Source organism: Candoia aspera, chromosome 2, assembly GCF_035149785.1.
Source record: "Candoia aspera isolate rCanAsp1 chromosome 2, rCanAsp1.hap2, whole genome shotgun sequence".
NCBI lineage: Eukaryota > Metazoa > Chordata > Lepidosauria > Squamata > Boidae > Candoia > Candoia aspera.
Window position 1 is genome coordinate 99,844,621 of NC_086154.1, and position 27,441 is coordinate 99,872,061.

The window sequence follows — 27,441 nt, forward strand, 5'->3', positions numbered from 1 at the left end:
TCTTGAGATAGAGGGAGCATCACCTGCACCATTTAATTTGAATGAGAAAATTAGTCAATCAAAATATAAAAAATATAAAAAGCCTTAGCTATGGGCCAAGCAAACAAAATTTTAGGTAGAAGAAACTTACTGCTAATTTGATAGAAACTGCCTATGTTCCTTACCCCAATTCTGAACCTGCTATCTAGTGGCATCATATCTTTGGAACTCAGAGCCTGGAAAGACCAAAAAATAGGGGGTGTTAGGTCATAAATACTTTGTTTGATCCTTAGGTTGATCTTTGGAGAGTGACAGAAAAGATGTCAAAGCAGATACTGTACAGATGCTCCAGAATGAGAGTATGATTGTATCTATGTAAATATAAGGGAATTTTTAAAAAAATACAGAGTGATTGCTCATGGGATAATGTCATGCAATACTACTTACAGAAGAGACTTGCCCTGCCTCTCTGCCTAGAGTTGTTTTGAGTCTCACAGTAAATTCCTCTCATGCACCTTTCAGGCCTGTCTGGTACATACCAATGAAACCATCCGGCTGCGCTATTTCATGGATCATCTCTTGGAGAGACACAGACCAGTTATGCTGGTGGGAAATGCAGGCACAGGGAAGTCTGTGATTGTTGGAGATAAGCTGTCACTCCTGGATTCTGAGGAGTACCTGGTGAAGAATGTTCCTTTTAATTACTATACCACCTCTGCCATGTTGCAAGGTAAACTACCAGTTGAAGTGGGGGAGTATGGGGTGAATTTGCCAAGGTAATTATTTAGGTAGGAAAGAAATGTGCTAAGAGATGTTGAATACTCCAGGCCAAACTGAAAGACAAAATTATTTTGAAAGAAATAATTGAAATAATTGAATATCCAGGGTGACATAACAATAGTCATCATTGGTGTTGATCCTACTTTAAAAAAACTACAAAACCCATTAAATCAAACTTAATTAGTAAAACTCATAGGAAAATGGAATCCATTATTAAATGGGGAAACGTAATCCCAAACGTAGGACCAAATTCTGGTAATACATTACAGCAAAGGGTTCAAATTCATAACCTGTGGGTGCTTGTGGCACTACAAGTAAATTTCTGTGGCTCAGAACAATACTTTGCAGGCACTGATCTTGAAAAAAACACACATGTCAACCTGGTAGTTAAGCCATATATTGGTCTTCTGGTTAATAATTAAGTCCATCAACTAACCAATGGCTTTGTTTTGCAACTCTGTTTCACAGTAAAGATGTTTTATTGGATTAACCTATGCTTAATGGCACCCTATGATATTCTTCATCTTATTTTTTCCTCACTAGACATTTTTGTACCAATGTATGAAAAGGCTTCAGTGTTGCACTCTTGAGCTAATGAACTGGTCTCCATGCAGCACATGTGACATTTTGATTTTGAGACCCTTGCATTGCTCCTTGTGTCTGAAGAAAACTTAAATTGCAACTAACTAAAAGTATAACTTTTAAAAGAGTTTTTTAATATGAGAAGCAGGAAACATGGGAAAGAATTAGCTGGGTCATTTAGATCGTCACAGTCTAAGCAAGGAAGGGCAAAGATCAATATTTTTTCAATTCTGTTTTGATAGTGGAACAGATAAATTCACTAGTTAATAGTTTTAGCTATCTGAAGTGTACCTTTCATGATCCCAATGTCACCAGGATATGCATTTCATTAGTAGTGATGTTCTAAAGTTTAGGTTCTTCCAAGAAAACATGGCTCTACCAGTGCATCATCTATTTTATCAATATTCAGAGTATTGTCTCCAGTAGTAGCTTAGTGGACCATTCAACTGAACCAGTGAGTTTCTTAATGTGTTTGAAGACTTCACAGGAACAGTTCTCCAAGTTCTTTAATATCCAAGCATAGTTCATGTCAGCTTGATTCCGTTTGCTGTGATTTTTCTCTAAATATGAAAATCTGTTGTTACCCATTTCAGTGCCAGCGTGTTTAAAGTGTAACTGAATGCACCATGACTGTGCTGTTTTGAACAAATGATTTCTCATGGGAAAATGGGGAAACATACTTATGAGCTTTACTTTTCTGTGGCAATCATTTTATCAATATAATGTTCAAAATGAACATATTTTATGGAGCTTTTATCTATAATTGAAATTGCTTTAATATTTGAGCACGAACAATTCAAAATTTATGCAGCAACAGAAGAAAGAATTCCACCTAGAATTATTTTGCAATGGAGAATGCTGCAGGCAAATTGTCAGTTCCTGCAGCTTCTGCCATCCCTTAATAATCCCAGCTACAATCTGGTTACAGTTGAATAAATGTCATAGATTAACCTTACTTGAATTGATGCCCTCCAGATACATTGTATTTCTGTAATTCCAGCCAGTATCTCCATTTTGAAGCCTGTCATAGTGAGGATTATAAAGAGAGGTCTTTTTGACACATACAGTGTTATTTGTTATTTATCCAGAGATTTGGGGCCTGTAGGAATAAATGCAGGTATATCACTTTTATTGTTCAGTTTCTGAACTAAATGTTTCATTTAGACTTTTGCTCAGATTGGTAATTCTTTTTTTTATTTTATTTTTTATCCCGCCTTTATTATTTTTACAAATAACTCAAGGCAGGAAACATACCTAATACTCCTTCCTCCTCCTGTTTTCCCCACAACAAGAACCACCCTGTGAGGTGAGCTGGGCTTAGAGAGAGGGACTGGCCCAAAGTCACCCAGTTGGCTTTCATGCCTAAGGCAGGACTAGAACTCTCAGTCTCCTGGTTTCTAGTCTGGTGCCTTAACCACTAGATCAAACTGGCTCTGAAAGATTTTGTAATCTTGTCCTGTTTGAAACCTTTTTTGCCTCTTGCATCCCCTGCAACTCGTAGATAACTCATATAATCCACAATTTTGAGGTATTTCACAGCCTTTAGTACACATTGATCCATATGGTTTTCTCTGTAGACATTAGATTTAAATATTGTGCATGATGGACCAGAGAAGACATTTCCACCCTAACACAATGAACAGTGCCCTGACAAAATATACTTAAGAAAACAAAATCAGTTTGGGGAATAGAATTTGGATTGCAAACATACTGTGCAAGGGGGGGGGGGCTTTTAATAATCTTTTGGCCTATACTTCTATGTTCTAAGTCCTACTTTTTCAGTTTAAATTCTTAAAGTACATAGTATAATTAGAAAATTTTCTGATTGATTTAATGATTATGAGCCACCAAGTTGGTGTCACCTTTTAGCAACCACCTACATAGACTTTCTCCAGGATAAAATTTGGTTATTGTTGAACAGAATTTCCTAATACATTAAGTATAGTGATAGACAATAGCCCACAGCAGTACATTGAATGGTGCTTCTAAAATGAATAAAAATCTGACCAGAGATTACGGTATGTGCTTGGAGGAATATATGAGGTGGTACTATCTTGTACACACCCAGTAAAGTTGTACCAAACAGTTAAAAAATAATCTTCAGCAATACCAAGCCCTTATGTCATTTTTTAAAGTTTGCTTCCCCATTAGGGCTATTTGTGGACAATGTTGGTCCAAACTGACATTGAAAGATTATCCCCTGACTTCCATACACCAGTTAAAAGTTATCCAGCAGACACCAACACAAATATTTTCAATTCTCTAAGCAGCAATTTTTCATTTCCAACCTCTATTGCTGGTAATAAGGCTAGCCTAACATCCACTTGTGTTAAATAAGGGAGAATCTGTACAATTTAATCTTAAACTAGATATTATATTATAATATAAATTATGAATGGTTTGGAATTAGCTCCAAAATTGATGTGCTTTAATAATAAAAATAGATAACACAAACATTTTTAAGGCCACCCTTTGCAATGTCTAACACAAGTTTTTTGGATTTTTTACTTCAATAAATTGAATGAATGAATTTCCATATTTGTTCCACTATGTCTAACTCTAATAAACCTGTCTGTCTTTGTTAATATAATCAGGAATGAGTTTTGCATTTTACAGTCCTGATTAGTGAGAAAAATGGGCATATATATGTCCATTGTTTTTAAGGTAGAGTAACAATACTATTCATGTTTCTTTCCATTACTTTAGAACCTCTCCATCTTGCAAAATATAATTAAAAAGCAAAAGAGAATGTTGAACTGAAATATCATAAAGTGATTAATAAAATTTATCCAATAACTACCAACCCTCAGAAGTTATCAGATTTTACATCCTATATGGCTTCCCTATGTTAATCTAAACCAGCCTTTCTCAATCTTTTGACCCTGGTGGAACCCTTGAAGTAGTGTCCAGGCCTCAGGGAACCCCTGCACAGTCAGGCTCAACCATAGGCCAGAAGTTACAAAATTATTATATTTGTTTCATGTATAGGCCTGTATATATGCATTAACAGTGTTCTTAAACTAAAAATAAAGAATGAAGCTTACCTCTTTAATGTGAAGTTGCCCTAATTTGAAATATTTTTTTAAATAAATTGTGATCTTTCAGGGAGCCCCTAGTGACCTCCTGAGGAACTGTAGGGTTCCAAGGAACCCTGGTTGAGAAACCCTGATCTAAACTAATTAAGGCATTGAAAGAATCATTATAATCTTGAGTAACATTAGTTAAATTTATTTAAATAATTCCTAATTTTGAATTCCTTATTAGAGTCAAATTTATATTTTTCTTCAAAAATTTCTTAAAGCATATGTTAATTTTGTTAGTGTTATAAATTAATCTGCTCTTAGAAAATTTAGTAGATAGATTCTGATTTTTCATTTTCTTATTTTTTCAGTATGTAGAGTTTTATTTGAAAATTCATAAAAATTTTGCTTCGCATATTGGAAGTTAAGATGCATTTTCTTTATTTTTAAACTTTGAAGGGGTTTGTTTGTTGCTAACAATTCCTATAAATGTTATTAGTACTAGCTTACTTGTGTTTAATCTTTGAATCAGAAATTTCTAAATTTATCATCTTTTTTCAGTATTCTGTTTTTTAATTCCACTATCTTCACCTGTGGACTTTCCTCTTGTAAATGCTTCCATTCTATCTTGGACCACTGCATTCATTTCTGTTTTGTTTAAATTAATCTGGAAAAAAGAGAGTTCCACTTTAAATTCTAACTCATATCTTCATGAGATTCAAATGCATGATTACTGGATGGAAAGGAAGTAATTGGGGGTAGCAGGTGGGAAAAATGGCCATCACCATTTCCCCCCATCACCTATTACCTGATTGGCTTTCAAATTGGGATGCCAAGGATTGAATGGGAGACCTGTATGCAAGGCAGATGCCCTCACAGTTGAGAAATACTCACTTCTGAAGCCGAGTTTTCATTGGACACCTACTAGGTGAGCAGGGCAGGGCAGGGCAGAGAAAAGCCATCTTGAACCTCTGTTCTTTATGTTTTTTAATGACATGATGCTCATTCCTTTAAAAAAAATGTTTCTCAGAATTTTGCACATGCCACTGGTCTAGGTTCAATGATCGAAATTCTGTTCAACCCATATGACTAGCTGAGAAAATTTCTCTTACTCTTACGTTTTAAAGAATATCTAGGCTGTCCTTGTTTCACCTTTCTTATAAACTACAGGGAAAGATTCTTGTTATATCTTTGCAAGAGCACAAGGACCCATGTTGGGTCTCTACATTTAAGTGACTTGGGTATTCTGCACATCAAGCAAGTGTGAATAGACAGATGAAAATAACTAAACATTGGGAAAGGTAATGTGGGAGGATGGTTTGTGTAACATTCAGGAGTTTTTACTGAATCTTTGTATTATCCAACATAGTTATGATGCTCAGCAGATGCTCAGATGCAATTAGCTGTCAAATATAAGGTAAGCCAGGAAAAATCCTGCAAAAGGCCACTTGCAAGGGTTCTTCATGTATCAAATTTACCCCTGGAGAATTCCACAGCCCATCAGCCTCTGGGAAGCACAGCAGATGCTTAATAACTCTAAACACAGTGACTGTTTATCCCTGTATAATTTGGATCTGTGTATCCGCGCTAGAGACATGTGGTTTATGATATTATTGTGAGAGACATTCTCAAATTAAAACACTGCTTTCATGAACATGTCATTTAATCTCTCCGTAATTGCATTTCAATTTGATGTATCTCTTCTACACTTGTTAAGACTCTAAAAGGGTTGTTTTCTATGTTAATTAAGTTCTAATTAAATGCTTATTTGAAAACCGTATCTCACTTCCAGAAATTTCAAAATTGTCATGGTGCTAGGTTGTTGAAAGGGGAAGATTCGGCAGAGACTGAGGTGTCAGCTTTCACCCAGTGTTTCAGATGCTTTTATGCCCCAAACTGTCAGAAGCTGAGAAATCAGATATATTGCATGGATGCTAAATGCAAAAAGTATTTTTAATAACCCATAAATATATAATCAGTGTAGTGAAAAGCAAATTATAAATCTTTTTTTAATTGTTTGCCTATGTAATGAAATTTGTTGTAAAGTACAAGATGCAGATATTTGAAAATATTTTATTCTTGCAGGATTGCTTCTAACTAGCAGAGTTTTACTAAAATATGGCAGAAAATAAAGTCTTCAGTTCTGTCTCCTCTTACTTGGATGGTCAATGGGACTTCTTACTTCTGAATAAATGTGTGTAGGATTGTAGTTTAAAAGTCTTTACTTTAAAAGTCTTCACTGTTTTATGTATGTGAAGTGGTACCATATGTATATTTTCAACCTAGATGTGCACCAGGTTAATATATACATACATAGCAGTGGCTCTGTATATTAACCTTTTGGTGCACATATCTCTTAAAACATGTTAATTTTGTTAGCATTATAAATTAATCTTTCAATTAAAGTTGAAAATAATATAGTCGAGTGCATATATCTATGCTGAAAATATATACAGTTATTATACTGTCATCCATACATTAATACGTACTACATTTTTGGGGCCAGGATTAATATTAAAGCAGCAGTAATGGTGACACTGATGGTAAAGTGATGCACCCTTAAACAATGTGTAACAGAAGCAGACTTCTGTCTAAGAAAGCAGCATGCAACTCATAAAATGTTGAAAGGACTTGAGTACAGAGCGAGTTGCCTTTCAGGTGCACCAGGTGGTTCACCAAGCTTCAGTTGGAGCTGCCATGGTAGGAAATGAGGAGGTTGGACCAGACAAGACCATTTTGTAAACACAGGTCAGGTGCTAGTGTGAGAAAAGTATGACAAGCAGCCCATCCTAAAGAAAGGGCAGGAAGAAGAAACCCAAGACTTGGGACCTATAGAGAAAGTTAAATTCTCAGATCTTCAGCTTAATCAGGACTGCTTGGTAGCTGCAATAAAGTTACTTATCTATCCAAGCCTCATCCTCAAATCTTCTAATAAGCTTGTGGGAGTGTATCTGCCTTGCTAGAGAGGAATTTATGGCCATTCCCAGGGAGCATTCAGTCATAGACCATATGGAGTCATAGACCATATGGAGACATCAGGGGTTCATTATTGCTACTTTTAGCCTGGTTTCTTACTTAGTCCTTCTGAAGCAAAACAAAACAAAACACTATGTTTTTATAACCATTGATTTCTTTAACCTGGAGAGGGATAAACTTTTATTCAGATAAAATGAATGCTTATTCAGGTTTTGGCAGAGCAGCATTTATCAAACTGAAATCTTGTGTCCCTGGAATGCATCACTCTATCTGAAGTGAAATTGAAAGTTGGACAACAGAAGCTTCTCGCTGGTAATTGCTCAGCAGACCTATAGCGGTTTGCCACCAAACCCAGGGCTTTCTTCATTTAGTGACTCCTCAGTGATTTGGATAAGCCAACATATAGTTCAGCAGCTAAGGATGAGATACTTGTATGCTGGATGAATTACACACTGCCCTGTAAAATTGTGACATCACTGAAAATTGCAACCATGCTGCCAAAAATGGTTTCTTAACTCATTCAAAATTGACTTTTCTTCTCTGCTGTTTAAGTTTTATTCTATTCTTACTCTATGCTGCTTTGATTTTTTGCAGGTGCACAGAACGTTGTTCTAGTTCCACCCATATGCAGCAAACCTGGACATTCAAACTATATTTTAGAATGGCTGTATTTAAGGATGCTGCCTAAGAGTGGAGCTAAATATGATGCTAATTTTAAGGCTGCTCCCCAAAACAGCAATTCTACACGAAGAACTCACTTTCAACATTCTTTAAAGCTTGCTAGAAAAAATGTGACACAATTGTATATTTCCCCATCCATCATGAACAATCGGTAATGTGGATGGAGAGTGTTGTGAAAAGAAAAGGAAACTGGTTTATTGTTCTTGAAGAAGCACAGGTTGTGGATGCCTGTGTTCCTTCTCAGGCATCCACTGAACAGGTGAGGAGATATTGCTTGGGTCTTTCTAAGCTCCCTGCCAGCAGCAGAACCAGCTATAGCCAGTAACTGTGGAACTGTCTCCATTTGTTCTGTGCTGCCTTCTGTGGAACAACCAACACAGCTGTCATGTCACTTACAAATCAAAGAATCTAGCCGTAGTCAACTCTGTATTGGCCAAAGAGCCCTGCCCTCCTGCACGGGACTGTTACATACGTATGTGTAGGTGGTGAAGGTGGAAAAAAGAAGGAAATTTCCTCTAAACACAACTTAAGTCACTCTGAGAAACAAGCAAGCAAGCAAGCAAACTGATTATCTGAAATAGCAGCTTAGCCTGAACCGTCAGTATCAGCTACAAACCTAGAGCTCCATTGATTTCAGTAGTTCCCAGTGCCTGTTCACTCTCCTAGCATTGCTGACTCCAAGACAGTTGGTGGGACTGGTGACTAAGGAACTATCTTTAAGAAGATATTATAGATACAAATCCTCATAAATACAGTTAGCCTCAGTGTTCTCAGAACTGCTCATCCTGGAGCCACTAATAATATCACCAGTCATTCTGCTCTTAGCGTTCACTGGGGTCCTCTTCTGACTTCAGTTAATCTGAGCTCAGAGGGTTCTACATTTCCTGCTCTGCTTCATGGTCCCAATATTCATTTTGGATTGACAGTAGGGAGAATACAGTTGAATCCTATTTCATGTGCTTCCCTCCTTATTATAGGAGGAGAGCTATGATAGTTTGTGGTCACAAAAACTCAGGAGTCTGGTAGCACTTTTCCCTGACAAACTAATTGTATTCAAATTAAATTGCAGTAGATGTTTTAATTTTAATCAGACTCCTGATTTTTTTTCCTCCTTATGTTGACCTAAAGATTTCAGAGTATTTCTGAGGCTCCTCTCTGCTGCCATATGCCAATCACTGTGCTTTCAGAACCCACTGATCTATCCATCCAAGGTTTGCAGTAGGCGTTGTGCAAACGCTTCCTCATCACTATCAAATGCTTCCATCTCCTCAGTGTTGCTGGGGTCAACTGGGCCAGCGCTTTCCATGATAGCAGCTCTGCAGATAAGGTAGACAGTAGTTCCATCATCAATACCAATCGTGCAGTCAGTACTGGAGCCAGCTGTAACTTCCATATTGAGACACTTGAGATGCAAAAGGCTATTGCAGACTCATAATCAAGTAGGTCTGAGCAGTCAACTCTTTCAGATTTGGATGGCCACCAGTTGGGAACAGATCCATCTGAAACCAGCAAATCTTATGCAGAACTTTATGATGAAAGTTTTAAGCCTACACATATGCCAGCCAGGTGGATGATCCAGTTTTCTATAACAGAAATGGTGCTAAAAGACATGCCAGCCCTGCCTACTCAATATCATCATTGCCTTCTACCACCAAGCAGTTGGAATCTTTATATAAATTATGAAATGATGCCAATTTTTATTTTGATGTTGCATAACAAACTCACTTAGAACCATTAGCTACTACAGACCTTAGTGTCCTACCTCTGAAAGTTGCCTTCTAGTAAACCTGTCTGTTGAGCCTATGAATCCTCTTGGGTTGAACCTTTCCTATGCACAATTTCATGCTGATAAGGTTTTTTTGAAGCATGACATCATCTGAATCCCAGAAGTGTTTTCATAATTCCTTGTTGATCGGATTGTTATTTTTAATATACTTTTTCTTTCTCCAACACCAACACTGCTGCGTTTATTACATATATAATGTATTTTTTTGCTTTGACCTTTGGTCTCAATAGAAATGGCTTTTTTAAAGATTTTATTTGTTATGGTGCTTGTCTCCTCACAGTGATTTTCTAAGTGGATGGTGGAAGCCATTACATTATCATATACATCTACTTCCAGCATCACTATAAGCTCATGATATCAGTATCAGTAGTTCTGTTCCAAGGATCATTCATTTCAGCCTTTTGCAGGGTGGCTTTTGGTCTCATCTGTTTATGTTTGTGCTATATTTAATAGTTCCTTTGCTTGTTCTTTTTGGCATAAAGGAAATGCCTCACCATTGCAAAATGAGCTAGCTTGTTACCAGTATGTGTGATACATAGAGACTGAAGAAGAAGAACAGGTAGTTTACCTGCAATTAGTTCTTTGGTTATCTGTGCATTCACTTCCCCACTTCTCCTGTGCAGATGCCTTCTTGAGTAAATACGTTGCATTCTCATGACTGCTGTATTGAACTCTGGAAATGAGGAGAAAATGAGATGCAGACTTCTAGACATACAACAGCAGGGTGACCTTCCTGCTCAAAATCTCTTTAGCTATGAAATGTTCATGATAAAGCTTCTGTGCAGACACAAATTCCATGCTTGTGACTGTATAAATGACTAACTGAAGACCCAAAATTACAAGTAGGCAGCTTGTTCTTCCAACTAATTTTTTGACAGTGTTCACAAGATAGAAAACAACTTTATTTCCTCCATGCATTAATAAAAAAATATGGCTGGATGCCCCACCCTACATCCCTATTAACCTGCTGCTACTGTATTTGTTCTTGCCCAAGATGTTAAGCATCATAACTACAGGTCTGTAGATCATGCAGTTGCTGTTTACTAACCTGTATGTTATTAACCTATATTTATGTTTTCATTGTCTTGTTTGCTGCTGAAAGTCTTCCTCTGTGAGGAATTATGTGATGTGACCTGAACACTGCTAGGCTTGATATTGGCATGATTCCTCTTTCATATGTATTTTGCATAGGTGCCTTATAGCTTAAGTAGATTAGTTAGCAGTCTTGCAATACGTACATTAAGATTTTTGCTTTCTAAAAATTCTAAGCCTATGTTTTCTCATAGCTGTTCTTGAGAAGCCACTGGAAAAAAAGGCTGGAAGGAATTATGGTCCTCCTGGAACAAAGAAACTCATCTACTTCATTGATGATATGAATATGCCTGAAGTTGACTCCTATGGAACAGTTCAGCCTCATACACTGATCCGGCAACATCTGGATTACGGACATTGGTAGGTTAGGGATAGATGAATTGGTCTATTTTTGATCTGTATCATTTTACACATAACTGTATTTTGTTTCCACATAATCTACATTAAAAAAATTCAAAATAGGCTGTTACACTTGGGATGGATGATTTTGCTTCTGATCTGGATTACTGTTATGTGAGGTTATTCATAGCTCCATTCTGTTTTCTCCCCCTATATATGCACACACATGACTAAGAATCATGTCACAATCTTTGAGCATGAATAAAATCTGATGGATTCCATAGCTAAGTTTGAGCAGTACATTAATCCAAGAGATGTAGTCAGGTCCTTTGGTATCAGCATTCATAAAGATTGAATTCCTCATACATCCCCATGGTAAGCCTCTTTATTTAGTGCAAAGCTCCCAATAAAACTTCCTGTTTTTATTCTAACACTGCAGGACTGTACAGTGTGCAATCTATCCTTTTCTTTTTGATTCGTATATATTGGCTCCTGATGAGTTTTTTTCCTCGAGGCAGTCTTGTTACCAGCTTTTCTCTTGAATGGAATGTAAAGGCCAGTTCTGTTCAACATCTGGATTATGGGCATTGTTACTTAGGGATGTTATGTACAGCCCAAGAACACCTTAAGGAAAGAGATCTGGTCAAGAGAGCAACTTTCTGGGCAAATGAAATATAATTTATCTTTTCTAAATTAACTTTTAGACTGACTTCCATCCAAATTCTGGATGTTTGAACAAATTGTCTTTCTTTATGCCACCATCTAAGTTGCAATAGGACCAATGTGGGGCCACACTGACATTAAAAATGGGTTTTATCATGGATAAGCATGATTCTAGAATAATCATGATCATTATGGAATGCATTGATGTAATGGAAACATATGTGAGTTCTAACCTCATCCAGCCCCCCTGCCCTCAAGTTGTACAGTCTCTGTTGGCATATTAATTGAAAACAGCTGGGATACAGCAGGTGCCCAGTGCCCCTCCAACATGCTGCTTCAGTCTTGGCAATGTCTGGCAGGCACACTGCTGTTGTCACTAATAATCTGTGATTAGGATGATGCATTCTTTTTTCCTTTTCTGGCAAAGGTACGACAGAAACAAGCTGTCACTGAAGGAAATCATGAATGTACAGTACGTGTCATGCATGAATCCCACTGCAGGCAGCTTTACTATCAACCCACGTTTGCAGGTATTGCTTGCTGATATAGAACACTGCTGGTTTTGTTAATTACCTTCAGTTTTTTTTCATGCTTGATTAGACTGTGCCCAAAAAAAGAGAAGCTATAAGAATGGAACACTTTATCAGTCACGAATAGAAAACCAAAGACTTGATAGGAGAGGAATGGGAAACTAGTGACGGGTTTTCTGGAAAGATCATAGTCTATATACAACCAACTCATTAGTTTCTATATTGCTTTTATACATCAGAAAACCATATCTTTGTGCCTCTGTATTAGATCAATTGGGATTTGATTTTATAAGGTCAAGCATAAGAATATTTCAGCACCATGGACAGCAGCACATGGGTTTCCCCCCACCCACCCCATGCAATGAATGTAGAATACAGGTAGTCCTTGCTTAATGACCCTAATTGGGACTGGCAATTCTGTCGCTAAGTGAACTGGTTGTTAAGCAAAACATCACATGATCGCCCCCGCTTAGCAATGGTAATTCTGGCAGTCCCGGTTGCGGTTGTTAAATGAATGAGCCATGGTTGTTAAGTGAGATGTCATATGACAATGACTTATGACCTCCTGCCAGCTTCCCGTTGACTTTGCTTGTCGGAAGCAGGCTGGGTAGGTTGCAAATGACGATCATGTGACTGTGGGATGCTGTAACAGTCATAAATGTGTGACGGTTGCTAAGTGCCCAAATTGTGATTACATGACCATGGAGATGTTGTAACAGTTGTAAGTGCAAGGACTGATCCTAAGTCACTTTTTTCAGTGCTGTTGTAACTTCAAACAGTCGCTATTCAAATGGTTGTTAAGCAAGGACTACCTGTATTTCTCTTTGTTCTGTGGAAATATAGAACAAAGTTGCTTCTTGATCATTGGCTCCTGTTTTTATTGTCTGCATTTCTAACATACTGTACATTTCCTCAAAGCTTTACAAGCCAAAGCTCTATACCTTCCATATTCATAAGCAAAGCTTTTGAAGTATGTGAATTCCCTGACAAAATTTAAAATGTTGTCATATAGAAGCTAGACAGTGAGGCTGGGTTGCCAAATGGCCCAGTTCTACTGGCTTCCAAAGCCCTTTGTCCAAGGCATCTTAGACTCTTTTTAATGTTGTATTGCAGTTTAAAGCTTAATGTTAAAATGTGCACATATATTCCATTTTGTGCAAGATATTTAAGAACTAGTATGGTAAAGTGGTTGATATGTGAAATGGGAAGTTTCTTGTTCAAAGGTTGAGGTGAGTTTTTGATAAAGCTACTCTCTTTCATTTTCAGTCATCTGTATTTCTAATCTGCATCACGGGGACAATAATTGTAGAGACTTCTGAGCTAATTCTATAAAGACTTTTAGGCATGATTAAAGTACTCCACAAATTCTTTTGTGGTTATCATCTATATTAGAGCTGTATAGTTATTACTAGTACAGTTTTAATTACCAGGTCAAATTCTCTGCCATTCTTCAGTTAACTCAATGTTACCTCTAACTATTATTCTCCTGGTAGGCGACTTGCCTGGTATTTGGTGATGAAGAATAAGTTGTGTGTAAGTTTGGCCCTGGTTTGTCACACTCTCTGCACCAGTGTCCACTTACTGCTTTGGGTTTTGCTTGTGAGGCATGGTGGGTAAGAACTTTGCCTAAACGTATCCCCTTCTTATCCTACACAGTGCCTACTGATTTGTACTGTGTTTTGTTTTCTTGTATTGTGTTCTTGCAGCGCCACTTCTGTGTGTTTGCCCTCTCATTCCCTGGGGCAGATGCCCTCTCCACCATTTACAGTACCATCCTAGCTCAGCACCTAAAATGGGGGAACTTCTCTGCGGCTTTACAGAAATCATCACAGCAGTTAATACGTCTGGCTCTTGCCCTACACTTGAAAGTAGCAGCCACATTCCTCCCAACAGCTGTTAAATTTCACTACAATTTCAATCTAAGGGATTTCTCCAATGTCTTCCAAGTAGGTTGCTTTCTCTTTGGGGAACTATTTATTCTTCTGACTGTGTATTTGCTTAAGGAGGCTAGATTTGCAATTAAGTCAAATTATGTTGGTGGTGCACAGCCATATCCTCTCCAAGTGTCATTTTGCAGCTTGGCAGAATAAAAGTAAAAATGGAAGAATGCAAGAACAAGACATCAATACGCTGCTAATAAGGTCAGTTCCTTTCTCTGCTGTGTGTGTCCTGGTGCCGTTTGTTTTGGTCTGTGAGGAAGAGAGCAGACCTGCCAACTGATTTTACACATTGCACTAAGTATAATATGATTTGATTGCTGTTGTTGCTTGGTTAGTAAGATGTGTAATTTTGGCTATTGTGGTTCATATCCACACATCTAGTTCTTCTGCTGCATTTCTGTTAGGTACTAATTCAGTATGATGTCATCAGGAGAGTGGGCAGTGAGATCCTGTTTAGACTGCCTAGCATTAAAAAAGACATATGATGATCAAACAGAAACTTTCTACCTCAGTTTTGGGAATAGGCTCTAGATAGCAGTTGACTGGAGCAATTGACTGTAGATTATCAATGGGATTTGAAAGATGAACTATTATTGATATCCATAAAATAACAGCAATTTTCAGACCTTGTGTAAATAAAAAATGGGGATGAAATGGATCTTTTGCATTGTAATATACTTGCTATAGTTTCATTTTAAAACCTTACTGAAAAAACATATATTTCCTTTTAATTGTAGAATCCATCTCTTTCTTTATGTCAGAGGTTTGGCCCCAGAAGTCATAAAACCCCCTTCTGGGCCTTTTCCTCTGTCATGGGTTGTAAAGGAGGGAGGGGGGAGACTTGATTGATGTGAGTGAGAGCTGGAAACATCACAGAGCCAGCAAGAATTAGAAACTTCACAGACTCAGCAAGTTGACACCAGAATGCTGTGGCTAAAGTGTTATCTTCCAGTGGGCAGTGAAGAATGTTGCTGAAGCCCATGTTGTAAAACCAAAGGCAGTTGTAAATATTCAATTTCAAACGAAGGCAGGGACTTGGGTCTGATAAAAGAAGAGGCCGGGGAAATACAATTACTTGAGTCTTTAGATGCAGAGGGCGATGGTACTGTATCTTTCAATAAACGAAATACTTTACTGAGATCTAACTGGTTCCAGAGAGATTTCTTACTATTGGGATATCTGAACCCACATTCCTCACACTGTAGATGAAATAAGAAATTTAGCTTCTGTTGAAATTGATTTTTATCACAAAATAGGGTTGAACCAAGGCCTCTGTTCTATGCTTGTTGGGTGTTTGTCATAATGTTTTGGATAATTCTGGCCCCTGATTATTGCCATCTTAGATCTGTTTTATAGTAATGGGTTTTAACCTGTATGCTACCCAGAGTCACTATGAGTTAGGTGGCTTTATACAAGTGGTCTATAAATGAATAAAGGAAGAAGAAAATAAATAAATATTTCTATGATATCATGTGCTCATTGTAATATTATTGATTCATGAAATAGGTTCAGGCTCTTTGCAGTGGTTTCATGGTGCTGTGAAATATATATTCCTTCTCTTTTTTATATAATAGTAATTATTTATTTTAAAAACTTCTACACATCTTAGCTCTTTCCAAACTAAAAAAAATTAAATTCAGTGGAGTCTTCTCCTCCTTCACACCATTTAATAATGTGATTTATAACTGCCTAAACTGCAGCTTCTTTTAATACACTATGGATGGCCTATTTTAAAATGTGCACCAGGTAGCTTACTGAGGAATATTATTGATCATGATTATTGTTGCATATGGACTACCTTGTTTCCAGTTAAAATAGAATGTGTGAAAAGCAGCCATAGACAGAAAAGCTAAAAATAATTTCTTGGGAATTTAATTCATTCAGGAAGTAGTTTAATTTAGTTTAGCAATTTTATTTACTGTCAAAGACCAAAATGGTTATATGATACAAATATACATATGTAAATATGTAATATTTGTAATGTAATATAACATATATAAATATGTACTGTAAGACAGTAAACTAGTTAACACATATAACAATGCTAATGAATTATAGTCATTTGATTTAACAGTTGCAGCATTAAACCCACGTAATCCTTACAGAAATTGCAACAGAGAAGAACTTAGCACCTCTTTAGATATTTCAAGGGAGCAGTCTGCTAACAGAAAATATACTTTCCTCATCTGGCCAGTCCATTTGGCCAGCTAATGAAGAATGTTAGTGGAGAATGCCAAGTCTGGTGTATGGAACAATGCACAAAAGCATGTGGAACTGACTCTGTTGATTCTTAGAAACAGGCACAGAGGTGATCTTGCTGAGCAATGTTACTATCATTTTTTCTTCAAAACCATAGCTCATATAAGATTGAATCTAACCTGTGAGAAAGGTCTGTTGAACAGCCTCTCCACAGCCCACCTGTATAATAGTAGGAACAATCTCTTGTAGATTGGAGTCAAACACATCTTCTTTTATCTTCAAGGACACTTCCTCATAACCTTGTTGAAACAGATGCTGAGCTGAAAAGCCACAGAAATTTAAAGACGTATCTGTGCTTTTCTTCCAAGAAGAACAGAATTTTTCCATACAAATAAAGGGAGAGTTTTCCCATGCAATTTGTTTTTAACCAATATCAGAACAGCAAGATTGCATATGCGTCTCTATAGAAGGAAGACCAGTTTCCAGGTGCAAAAGTACATTTGGAATATAGCAAGGGACTTGAAGTACTGCTATTAAAATATACTCTGGATTATTTTTAATGGTCTCAAGTTCTTATCGAGACAAATCTGCACGCTTTGCTTTAAAGAGTTTTACTGTTGCAGTGACACATTTATTGCCTCTGGGGCTGGCACCCTGAGCTACTGCATTGGACTTTTTTTGTACATACACACTAATGTCTTTTATTTTTGCTATTTCATATTAAGGAAGATTATTCCTAGGTATTTAAAATCTTTTGCTTGCTCACTTGTTCAGTGATGATAAAGAATATCTTCCAATTATGTATGAAGATGCTGTGTCTGTTGGTAAAATTGTAAAAATTAACAGTGTTAATTTTGGCATAATTGATATTTAATTTTTCTTTGCTATAGGATGTTGCTAATGCTTCCAAACTCCAATGTAGGTTGACCTGGAATAGATAAAATAACTGCATCATCAGCTAGGAAAGGATAGATGTAGGCTTATTCACCAGTACTGGAGGATGGAATTCATGTTTGATCAAATGCATGTGACAGAATTAATATAAAAAAGAATGAGGAGGACAAGCATATATCCCTGCCTGTCTCATTTCTAGACAGGTATCAGATCAGATATGCTTTTTGGAGAGGTATATTTGACTTGCATATAAGCATTTTCAAGGAGTATAATTAGTCCTAATAATATGTAGTTTATCTAGAAGATCTGACACAGTCCATATTTTCCCTTGGTTTAGAATCAGATCAGTGAAGGTGACATAAAGAGAATGTTGAGGTTTGATAGAATATCCATCTGCCAGGTGTCGTAAAACTAGGGACTGGTCAAGTCTTGACTCTCGGTTTCTAAATCTGGCATGTTCTACAGTGAGCACATTCACTTGTGTCATCCAGTTCACAAATTTCACCCATGTGGGTGCTTGGCATAAAACTTACAAATGATACTTAAAACAGTAATTGGGTGACAGTTGACCAGATCACTCTTGGCCTCTATTGTAGGTTCAGAGATGGCAACAGATCCAGACAACATGCTGTGTTTAAATATTGCTTTTATTTTACACATACAAACAAAATTACAAGAGTGAGCAGAACATCTCAGGGCATTACAAAACAAAGCACTTTCTAAAGTTACAGTACTGTCTGCAAGTCTTTTTTAATTTGAAGTGCTTTTCTGTTTCTTAAGTTCTTAAACTTTACTTGTGCTACTTCCTTGACTTTGTTGTCCCTCATCTTTATTCATGGTGTTTTATTCTCAGTCCTCAGCTTTTCTCTATGATCTGTTTGATGTTGATTACTAATGTTTGTATATATTTCTGATCGTTACATTCTTCTGTGATTTATTCTTTTATCTCTGTGTGACTGCTGTCCCTTAATCCTATACTGCATTTGTTTGATTCATGTCCATTTACTCCCTTCTTTTCCCCATACATTCCTCAGTGTTTCCTTTTCCCTTCAGTGCTTTGCCTGGCCCTCCGACTGTTGAATTTCCCCTTTTTTACTCCACTAGACTCTGGGGCTATTTTTGGTTCCCAAGACTTTAAATTAAGGGTGAGGGGAGAAAAGAATAGAAAAGCTTATTCCTCTTCAATAAGGAATGTCAGCACCTGGGTCTCCCCCATGTGAACTAACAGCAAGTCCCCCTATGAAAAACCAGTCCCTGGGCAACCTTCTGCAGCTCTTCTTCTGCCCCAGCAAGGACACCTTCTTTTAGCACTGCCTGTTCACAGCTCACCTTTCCAAAACTTGGCTTCCCTGTGGTCAGCTGGGGTGCTGCCTCTCCTGGACTTGCAGCCTGACTCTTACTGGTGCTTTGGACCTCCTTTCTCTAGCTGCTTTTGGCTCTTGAGCTTCCTCTTGTGGTTCTTGCTGTTGTAGCCATTGTCTCTTCTCTGCTGCTGCTCCAGCTCTGCTGTTCCGGACATCTTTCTTCCTCCATCTTGCCTCTACTTCCACTTCCACCTTCACCTCTGTAGCCCAAGTCAACCAACAGACCCTGCAGGTGTTCCACAAGTGCTACTTTATTGTTAGAGGGCACAGTAACAGAATTTTGAAAGCCTCTTGTCCTAACAGTCAGAAATCACGCTGAGACGAGGAGTAGGTCTCTAGTGTTTATTACTGCTATATTAAACAGATCCTAACAAACTGAAGAAGTGTGGGAAAAACCCAGACAGATAAACCCCAAAAGTCAAGGCGGGCCTGATCTGTGTCTCTTTGAATGGCTGCTTAATTCCTCAGTACTACGCATGCGTTTCCCCCCCTGGATAGAGGCCCCCTCCTGCTCGCCATCAGTACTCATGACACCTCTCCCTGTCCCATCTTATATGACCTTCTCTGCCATCGCGCCCGCCCTTTGGAATAAGTTACCCCCAGAGGTAAGTCAGGCCCCCACTCTCCTGGCCTTCAGGTAGGGGGTGAAAACCTGGTTATGCCACCTTGCTTGGGGTGGGAGGGGGGATAGCCATGCATGGAGGTGGTTGGCACTGTGATGGTGCCAACGGTAAGATCTTGATTTGCCATCTTGTACATATATTTTATATTTGTATTATTTGTATTTTTATATTTATATATATTTATATTTATACGTACATTGTATTTTTAGTGATATATTATTTTTATTATTTGTAAACTGCCCAGAATCATTGTGTACAAGTTGGGTGGTTGAGAAGTTCAATGAATAAATAAAATAAATAAATACTAAACAAAATCAGGGTGGGCATTTTGAGTTATCTCTCATGTTTCCTTCAATCTCTAGACAGTGTAATCTTTCTGCAGCCCTTCCTTAGTGGTTCTTTCATACCTTCCCCAAGGTCATATCTCTATTCCTTTGCAATATTGGGTACAGATGAGTGCCATTCCTTTGGCATCAGAAAGGAGTGGTCTATGTGAGTAAGTAGGGTTGCCAGGACAAGATCTCACCAATCAAAATTTGATTTTATACATGGAGTTGGCATCTAGTTTCCCCCTCCCCTTGTTGCTTCACAATTCTTCAGTTACCTTATGAGTGTAGATGTTTCAGAAATAGATATAGGAAATGGATCTATTCAGAAATAGATATGGGCTAATCAGGTAAACATTTTCCACCTGTGATAAAGAAACTTGGCTCAGTGGTAGGATTGAAATAGGATAAATTGAGATTAAAAGTGCTTTACCCATGCCTCCAGTGTAGTTGGCTTCTGTTTTGAGGCAGAATTAGCAGCAAGTCATCAGAACTCCAAAGAATTTTTAACTTTTACAGCTTTGTCTAGTTTATTCCAATTGGCCATATGCACCTCTTGTTTTTTTCTTTTTCAGGTGACACTTGGTAGATTATCTTTCACTTTTCATCACTCCAACAGTAATGTCCAACATTATTTTGGAAGGCCCAATGGACTTAAATTAATTTAGTCTTTGCATCTATACATTCACAATCAAACCAATACTTAGGTTTCAATTGGATTCTAGTATACTTATTTGATTCTTTACCCACTGTTTGTTCTTAGATAGCTACAGTACTGATAATTTTTTGGCAGATGTGTAGTACTTTCCCTTCACCCTCCACATTTCAAATGGATCTTCTCAGTTGGGCAGCTTTAGGAAGACTAATATATTGGATTGAAGCTTTCTCTGATTCACTAGACCATCTCAACTAGAGGGAATGTGGCCAAAGCGGCACCATTTGTGCATTTATACTCTGGTCTACAAGTCAAAACTGGGTTTGCAGTAAGTTGAGAATGGTTGCTGTCTGGGGGAAAATCGATCATAAAGTCTACAGTGCTGATTAATAATTGAAAATATTATCATGCAGTTGATAGTACTGGCACCTCTACTACTCCAGAAAGTTTCTTTTTGATTTCCCCCATAGCTGATCCATTTAAAATAAGATAGTTTTCCCCTCCCTAACATGGCAGCACAGGACTTGGCATTAGTTCCTTAAACCCTACAGTTTTATTTCTTTTAGCTATGTTATCACAGCTATTCTCTCTTCAAAGGTACATTCTTTTATCTTTGTCAGTTTTGATAGAGTGGATATATTATTATATCTGCTACACTCCTGTTGTGTACTGCTGAGCAGTTTCAGCTTAAAAATAAAAAATGGGGAACATGAAGCAAAAAATCAAGAACAGGTTTCAAACACACAAGTCTTAGGAAAATACTTAAACAGCTTAAAATAGAGGATCTGCTATCACTAAATGGAGGCTTAACTGTAAGTGATACATTTCCACTAAGTGATCAATTTGAACTACTGAACAGAGAGAGTATGAGAGAATGGGTAATAATACTCCCCCAACTTCTAATTAAACACTCCACTTCAAAGGAAACTCAAACAGGGGCAAGCCTTAGAAAAAATTATAACTCAAACAATGTTGAGTTTGAATATCCACCTGGATTTCTTGGCAAACCAGTGTATATTACCTGTAGAGACTGTGTCGTTCGTTTTTTTAAAAAGTTAATGGACATTGGTGAGAAGCTGGACAAGCTTCACCATTCTCTGAATAGACCTTTGGATGGCCAGATTGGTAAGGAGACTGAGATAATTTCTAGAACAGATTTTGAAGTTCAGATTGACAAAAGAATTAATGTGGGTTTGATTGCTAAAGCAGACAGGGATCGCATACGTATAACAGGACTCCCCCTGTGATATTTTGTGAAGGCTGGAGAATCTAAAACAAGCATAGACTGAATTACAGTCAGAAGTTCTTGGAAATTGTACTAGATCCTAACATATCACCAGGAACAAATGGAATCAACATTTACAGCATTTAAACTATAAAATGCTGGATGATTTGATTCCATATGATTTTGTTGAGACACATACAGTAATATGGGCATTTTATCTATCTTCCCCAAGTCTCACTTCTGTCCCCACAATAATGAGAGGCATGTGAAGAACTCAGCTTCATCCAGTCAATGATGGGAAGCACTGATACTAGTGAAACTGGTAGGGGGCCCTAACAGTTATCAGAATTTGCTTAGTCCACAAACATCGGAGCAGAAAATCAGAAGGCAAGGTGTACAATGTAAAGTCCTTAATCAGAGTTTCAGGAACAAAGACCAGTATCAGGCCTTGGAATAGCAACTCCATAGCTTCATGCCTAAAAGATGTATTGGGGCCGCTTTCTCCATTTCAAGAGAGGGCCATCGCTACAGAGGATCAATTGGATGACTGAGCTCTCTAAGCGGTATTCTGTAATTTCCTGGACTTCAGCAGGCTGGTGCTCTAAGAAGGGTAGCCCATCTTTCATCTTCTTACTAAACATGTTTGACAGTATTTATTCACCTGGGAATGAAAGACCTTTGAGTTTAATACTTATAATTCATTTATATTGCTCGGTATATGGGCAAAAGGAGGTGTTTACACTTTATTTTCAACCAGTTATTCCTAAGCATCTCCTTACCCATTATGTACAGCATGGTTCTTTAATCTTAGCTATTAACCTGGATTTAGGATGACATTATTTACTACTAATTAATGTCTTCTTTCCATCCTATAAATATATCCCAGCTGGGACATATTTGAGGAGTATCTTCTGGGCTTGATGTTAATATATTGAGAATCTGAGCTAATTCTGGTGGGTGATTTTAACAGACTCTATTATATATCTTCTGATCAATAGATCATTCCACTGCATCAATTAAATAATAAGGGAATCAGTTATGGAGGATAGAGGGTATCTCTTATTCAGAATGTAATGAGCCCAACATTTCAAGACTTTTTGGTCTGTTTCCATGACTGAGCCTTGGCTCATAAGATATAAAGAAGACAAGAATGCCATTACTCATAACTGGAGTGCTTCCCCCTTATTGCTGAGCAACCATAAATTATTCTTACATTGCTTGGGGTAGGGAGGTTGGGATATAAACTGAAGCTGTGGCCTCATTGCTTCAGTTCTTTTAGAAATTATAGTACTGGGGTTGCCTGTTCTCTTGAACAAGACAGCTTTGTTCTTATCACACAACCTTCCTTCAGATTTATACGATTGGGTTGTGCATTTCAGATTTCATATGGTTAGCTGCTATAGAATAAAATCAGAAAGTGTGTTCCCTGTGCTTCATCGCCAGAGAAGATTAATTCCCAATGTTCCCACTTAAAAAGTACCCTAAGAACACGTCTTTAAACTTGGCTAATTCATTTAAATGCTTTTTGTTGAAGAAACACTTGCTCTTTACAGTCAAACTTCCAGCTGCCTTTAGAATTTTCGAATTAGGGTTAAGAAATAACATGTTTTCAGTACCTGTCATTAAACCAATAAGTATTGTTAACAGATATAGTTAAAATTTATTTCCTTTTAAAAGAGACATCTCCTTGTGCATGCTAAAGGGCACATTGTAAACTTGCCACAATTATCTGATAGCAATTAATACAAGCTCTAGGCAGCAACTGCCTTGTTAAACTTTCTTTTTTTAAGTTATCACCACTTAGTCTAATATGTCAGGTTTTTTTCTTCCGACAAAAGGGTAGGGAACTTCAGTAATGTGGTTAACGTATATCTTAGGGAGAGATTGAATCTGAGGCAATAATATAGCCTCTATTTTTGCAGCCTGCAGTTTAAATCAGGACAGGATAAAGAGTTTACTGAACAATGAGCCAGTAATCTACTCTTAAACCCTCTGGGGAATCCTGTGCCTAATCATTATTGGATAATTCCACTTCAGTCAGAAATGTGCATACATACTGTATTAGGGCTGTGGCCTCTGTTGGAACTGAACTTCCTAGAATAAGATCCTTCTTCTCTTTTAAAAAATGTAAGCTTTTTTTTTTAAAGACTATTCTCCTCCTTGTACTAACAGAATTAATCATCATTATTTTGGTTTTTTTTGCAGTTTGTTTCTGAGTCATAGTTGAAATGTAAAATCAGCCACTATGGAACAATTTAGCCTTAATTCTGAGAAAAGAATAAACATATAAGATCACTTCACATTGACTTGATACCTCTGAGTACAATCCATTTATGTTAAGTCACTTTTGATTTATTATCTACCTCAATGTGATGAAATTTCATTGTACATTTTCAATATGGGGTGGCAATTTTCATTGTGACATTGAGTTTAGAGTTCGGATGAATACTTATGTAAGGAAAGTGAAAGTTGCATGTTACTTTTGTCACATATCCACATTTTGTGCATGTCCTGATGCCTTATTTATTTGCTTGGTTGGGGTTGAGCTATCATATACAGAGACAGCTTAAAATGGATGAATGCCAGTTTAGTGTATGTCACAGAAATCAAGAGTGGTGTGGCAGCTGGAAGTGACACAATAGCAGGAACAGCCATATGGATCTGTTGTAGTTGCATGGCTGGTCTACCCAGAAAGCAGATTGTATCATCATCTGCATTTCTTTTCCTCAGGGTATTCTGTTTTCAACTCCTGAATGTTTGAAGACTCCTCAGGATTTAGTGAAGCTATACTTACATGAATCCAGTCGTGTTTACCGTGACAAGATGGTTGATGACAAGGATTTGGTCGTTTTTGATAAAACGCAAGCAGAGGCAGTGAAGAAGTTCTACGATGTAAGTAACATAAATCTGGTTCAGCCACTTACCAAAAACAAAGTGAGTAATATGTGCATTACAATGAAGCAAAGCCTCATGTATTACAGAGGTATATATTATTATTATCTTCACTTTCATTACATAAGCATTAAATATATATTGTATATAAACATAATATTATATAATTATATAATTATATTGTCTGGGATGGTATGAGGACTCCTGCCTAGGGCGGGGGGTTGGACCAGAAGACCTCCAAGGTCCCTTGCAACCCTATGATTCTATGATATTATGTGGTTCCTCCCCATCATAAGAAGAAAGATTGCACAATTTAGAAACCATTTGGAGTGTTATGGGGTACCCTGCTTCTCTACCATAGAAACTGAAACTTTGGGATAAGATAACTCTTTGAAAAATGAATGTGCATATCCTAGGGCTGACAAACAGTCATTACACAGCAATGCAAAAGAGAAGTATATGATCTGTGTTGTCTGCAAGAAGGTTTGGGAGATGGGAAGATCCTGGGTATTGCATTTTATCCATCCTTCTCCCCAGGGTTGAGACTGCAGTGGCTGATGGTTGATAGCACTTTTGTCTGCTGCATCTCTGCTGAACTGGAACACTGTGTTTTATTTTTCCTCTTCTTAGGACATAGAGGAGACTTTGGAACAAACCAAGAAGCTGAATATGTACTGCCATTTTGCAAAAGGGGCAGGGGAACCAAAGTACATGCCTGTCCAGAATTGGGAATCATTGAGCCAAATTCTTGTGGAAGCCTTGGAGAACCACAATGAGGTTAATGCTGCCATGAACCTGGTGCTGTTTGAAGATGCCATGTGCCATGTGTAAGGGGAGTTTTGACTTTCAGACACTTGTGAATTTCCTTAGATAGGTACTGGATGGTATCTACAGAGCTAGGAACAAGGGGTGATCTTCCATAAAGAGGCCTTGAATTCTCGTTTGTGGAAAGGATCTTAACATACTTTTCTCAATTTTTCAGCTATATAAAAGGAAGAGTCCATGTTTTACTGGAATACGAATCCTCTTTCATAGATTATTGTCCTTCTAAGAAAGGGCATGGTGGGATCTATGCTTGTAAGTGTAAATGAGGGCCAATAAAAAACTGATTATTTTATGTAGTTTTATTACTTGTCAGCCCCTATCCCAGGATTTAAGGACAATTTAAGGACATGAAAAAATGTATGGTTGTGTTTCAATCTTAAGTGGGTTTTGTCCAAGAAACAAATCATCTAAGATTGTCTTAAGTGCCTGCACTTTAAAGTAGTTCACTACCCTCAACAAATCCTCCCAGCTGTTACAAAATGATACATCTTTCATTAGAAACAAGTGCAAGGGGCAGGCTAACTGTTTCTGCAACTCCCTGCAGCAAATTCAGTAACTCTCACAAAAGCAAACAATATGCACAGTACTTAGTTCTTGCTGCTTATATCTTTCTGTTGGAGGTGAAGCATCCTTTCACTTCTCATGCCAGAGGGCCTTGCAGTTTAATACGATTGCGGTGCTGTGCATGCTACCGGGCTTTTATTCCATTTGGTACTAGCAAGCATTTGATCTTCTGTAGCTCAGTGCATTAGGATCTGGTGTTCAGTGTTCAGAAGCAGGTACCCACCGTGAATTTGCGTGTTAGGCTTATAAAATATTCTTTCAGAGGCTCTCTGCCTACTGCTCAGGCACCAGGTCTACTCTATTCTTTCTAATCATACACTTGTTCTCCCTTGAAGAGCAGAAAATGTGACTGAGAACCAATTTGCATAACTCTTTCAGGGGCTTAACTTTCAATCTGGGTGAAAGAGGGTTTGGACTTTTCATCTGCCTAAATTGAAAATGCTCTCATCTGTCAGTGGTTTATCTATCTGTCTTTCTGTCTGTCTACCATCTCTCTCTCTCTCTCATCTATCTCATATAAGGTTTTCCATCTATCTAGCAAAACTCTGGGTTGTGAAGGAAATGTGAAAAACATCAATAATTGTAAAACAAACAAACCTCATTAAAAATCTCAAAGGAGCCCACGCCACACATCCCTACCGGAGCACCAGAAACTAATAGCCTAGCCCCAGTGCTGGTTTCATAGCCTTCCAAAAGGCCAGTATGATTGGGGCTGTCTGTATCTCTGGGGGTGGGGGTGGTGGCTGCTCCATAGGGTAGGTGCCATGACTGAGAAGGCACACCTCTTAGCACCCACCAAATGACAGTGCCTCACTGAGGGGACCCAGGGCATGACTACCCTACCAGGTCTGTGGGGATGGGCAGAAACCATCAGGGAGAGGCAGTCCTGCAAGTATCTTGGCCCCATGTTATGCAAGGATGACAATCAGCACCTTGAATCACACTCAGAAGCCTGCTCAGTGATGCAGTGATGTTATGTTGGGTGCCCAGTACTGCATATGCTACTGCATCCTGGATCAGCTGAAGTGAGTGGTATAAGCAAAGCACAGATCCATTTAATACAAACAGGGCAAAATTGTACCTGGACTGAAAAGCAATGGCACAAAAGCAGTCATAGTGATTTGGCCTCTGCTCATAGTCTGGAAAATCAACTGTGAGCATGCCCATCCATTTAAAATGTGCACAATGATCTTTTTATAGGTTCTACATTAGGAAAGATTATTTATTTAAACAGTGAGGGCCTTTTGGACGGCAGCTTCATACTCCAGCATTCTTTGCCTAAAGAGACACATCAAAACCTATCCTTGTAACATTTTCTGAATACATAAAAATCTTTCTTACTCATCTTTTTAAACACATGCTTTCTTAATATGATTTTTTTTTAAATCCTAAATTTCTTTATCTTCCTGATTTTATTTCTTCCTCATTAACAGCATCAGCTCATTTATAATATTTGGTTTTAGTGCTTGTGTGTGAGCTTTGTTTTTAATGATGGTTTATGCTGGT

At 37.8% G+C, this 27,441-nt stretch overlaps 1 protein-coding gene across 1 annotated transcript in view; it reads left to right on the forward strand.

Moving 5' to 3' along the window:
• The window catches only part of DNAH9 (dynein axonemal heavy chain 9), a 224,218-nt gene that overhangs the window by 76,552 nt on the left and 120,225 nt on the right, over window positions 1-27,441 (forward strand). The window contains exons 38-43 of the mRNA XM_063292577.1: window positions 502-709; window positions 11,091-11,256; window positions 12,326-12,428; window positions 14,135-14,374; window positions 24,385-24,546; window positions 25,177-25,373. Coding sequence (XP_063148647.1) covers window positions 502-709; window positions 11,091-11,256; window positions 12,326-12,428; window positions 14,135-14,374; window positions 24,385-24,546; window positions 25,177-25,373 — 1,076 coding nt within the window. The remainder of the gene's footprint in view (window positions 1-501; window positions 710-11,090; window positions 11,257-12,325; window positions 12,429-14,134; window positions 14,375-24,384; window positions 24,547-25,176; window positions 25,374-27,441) is intronic.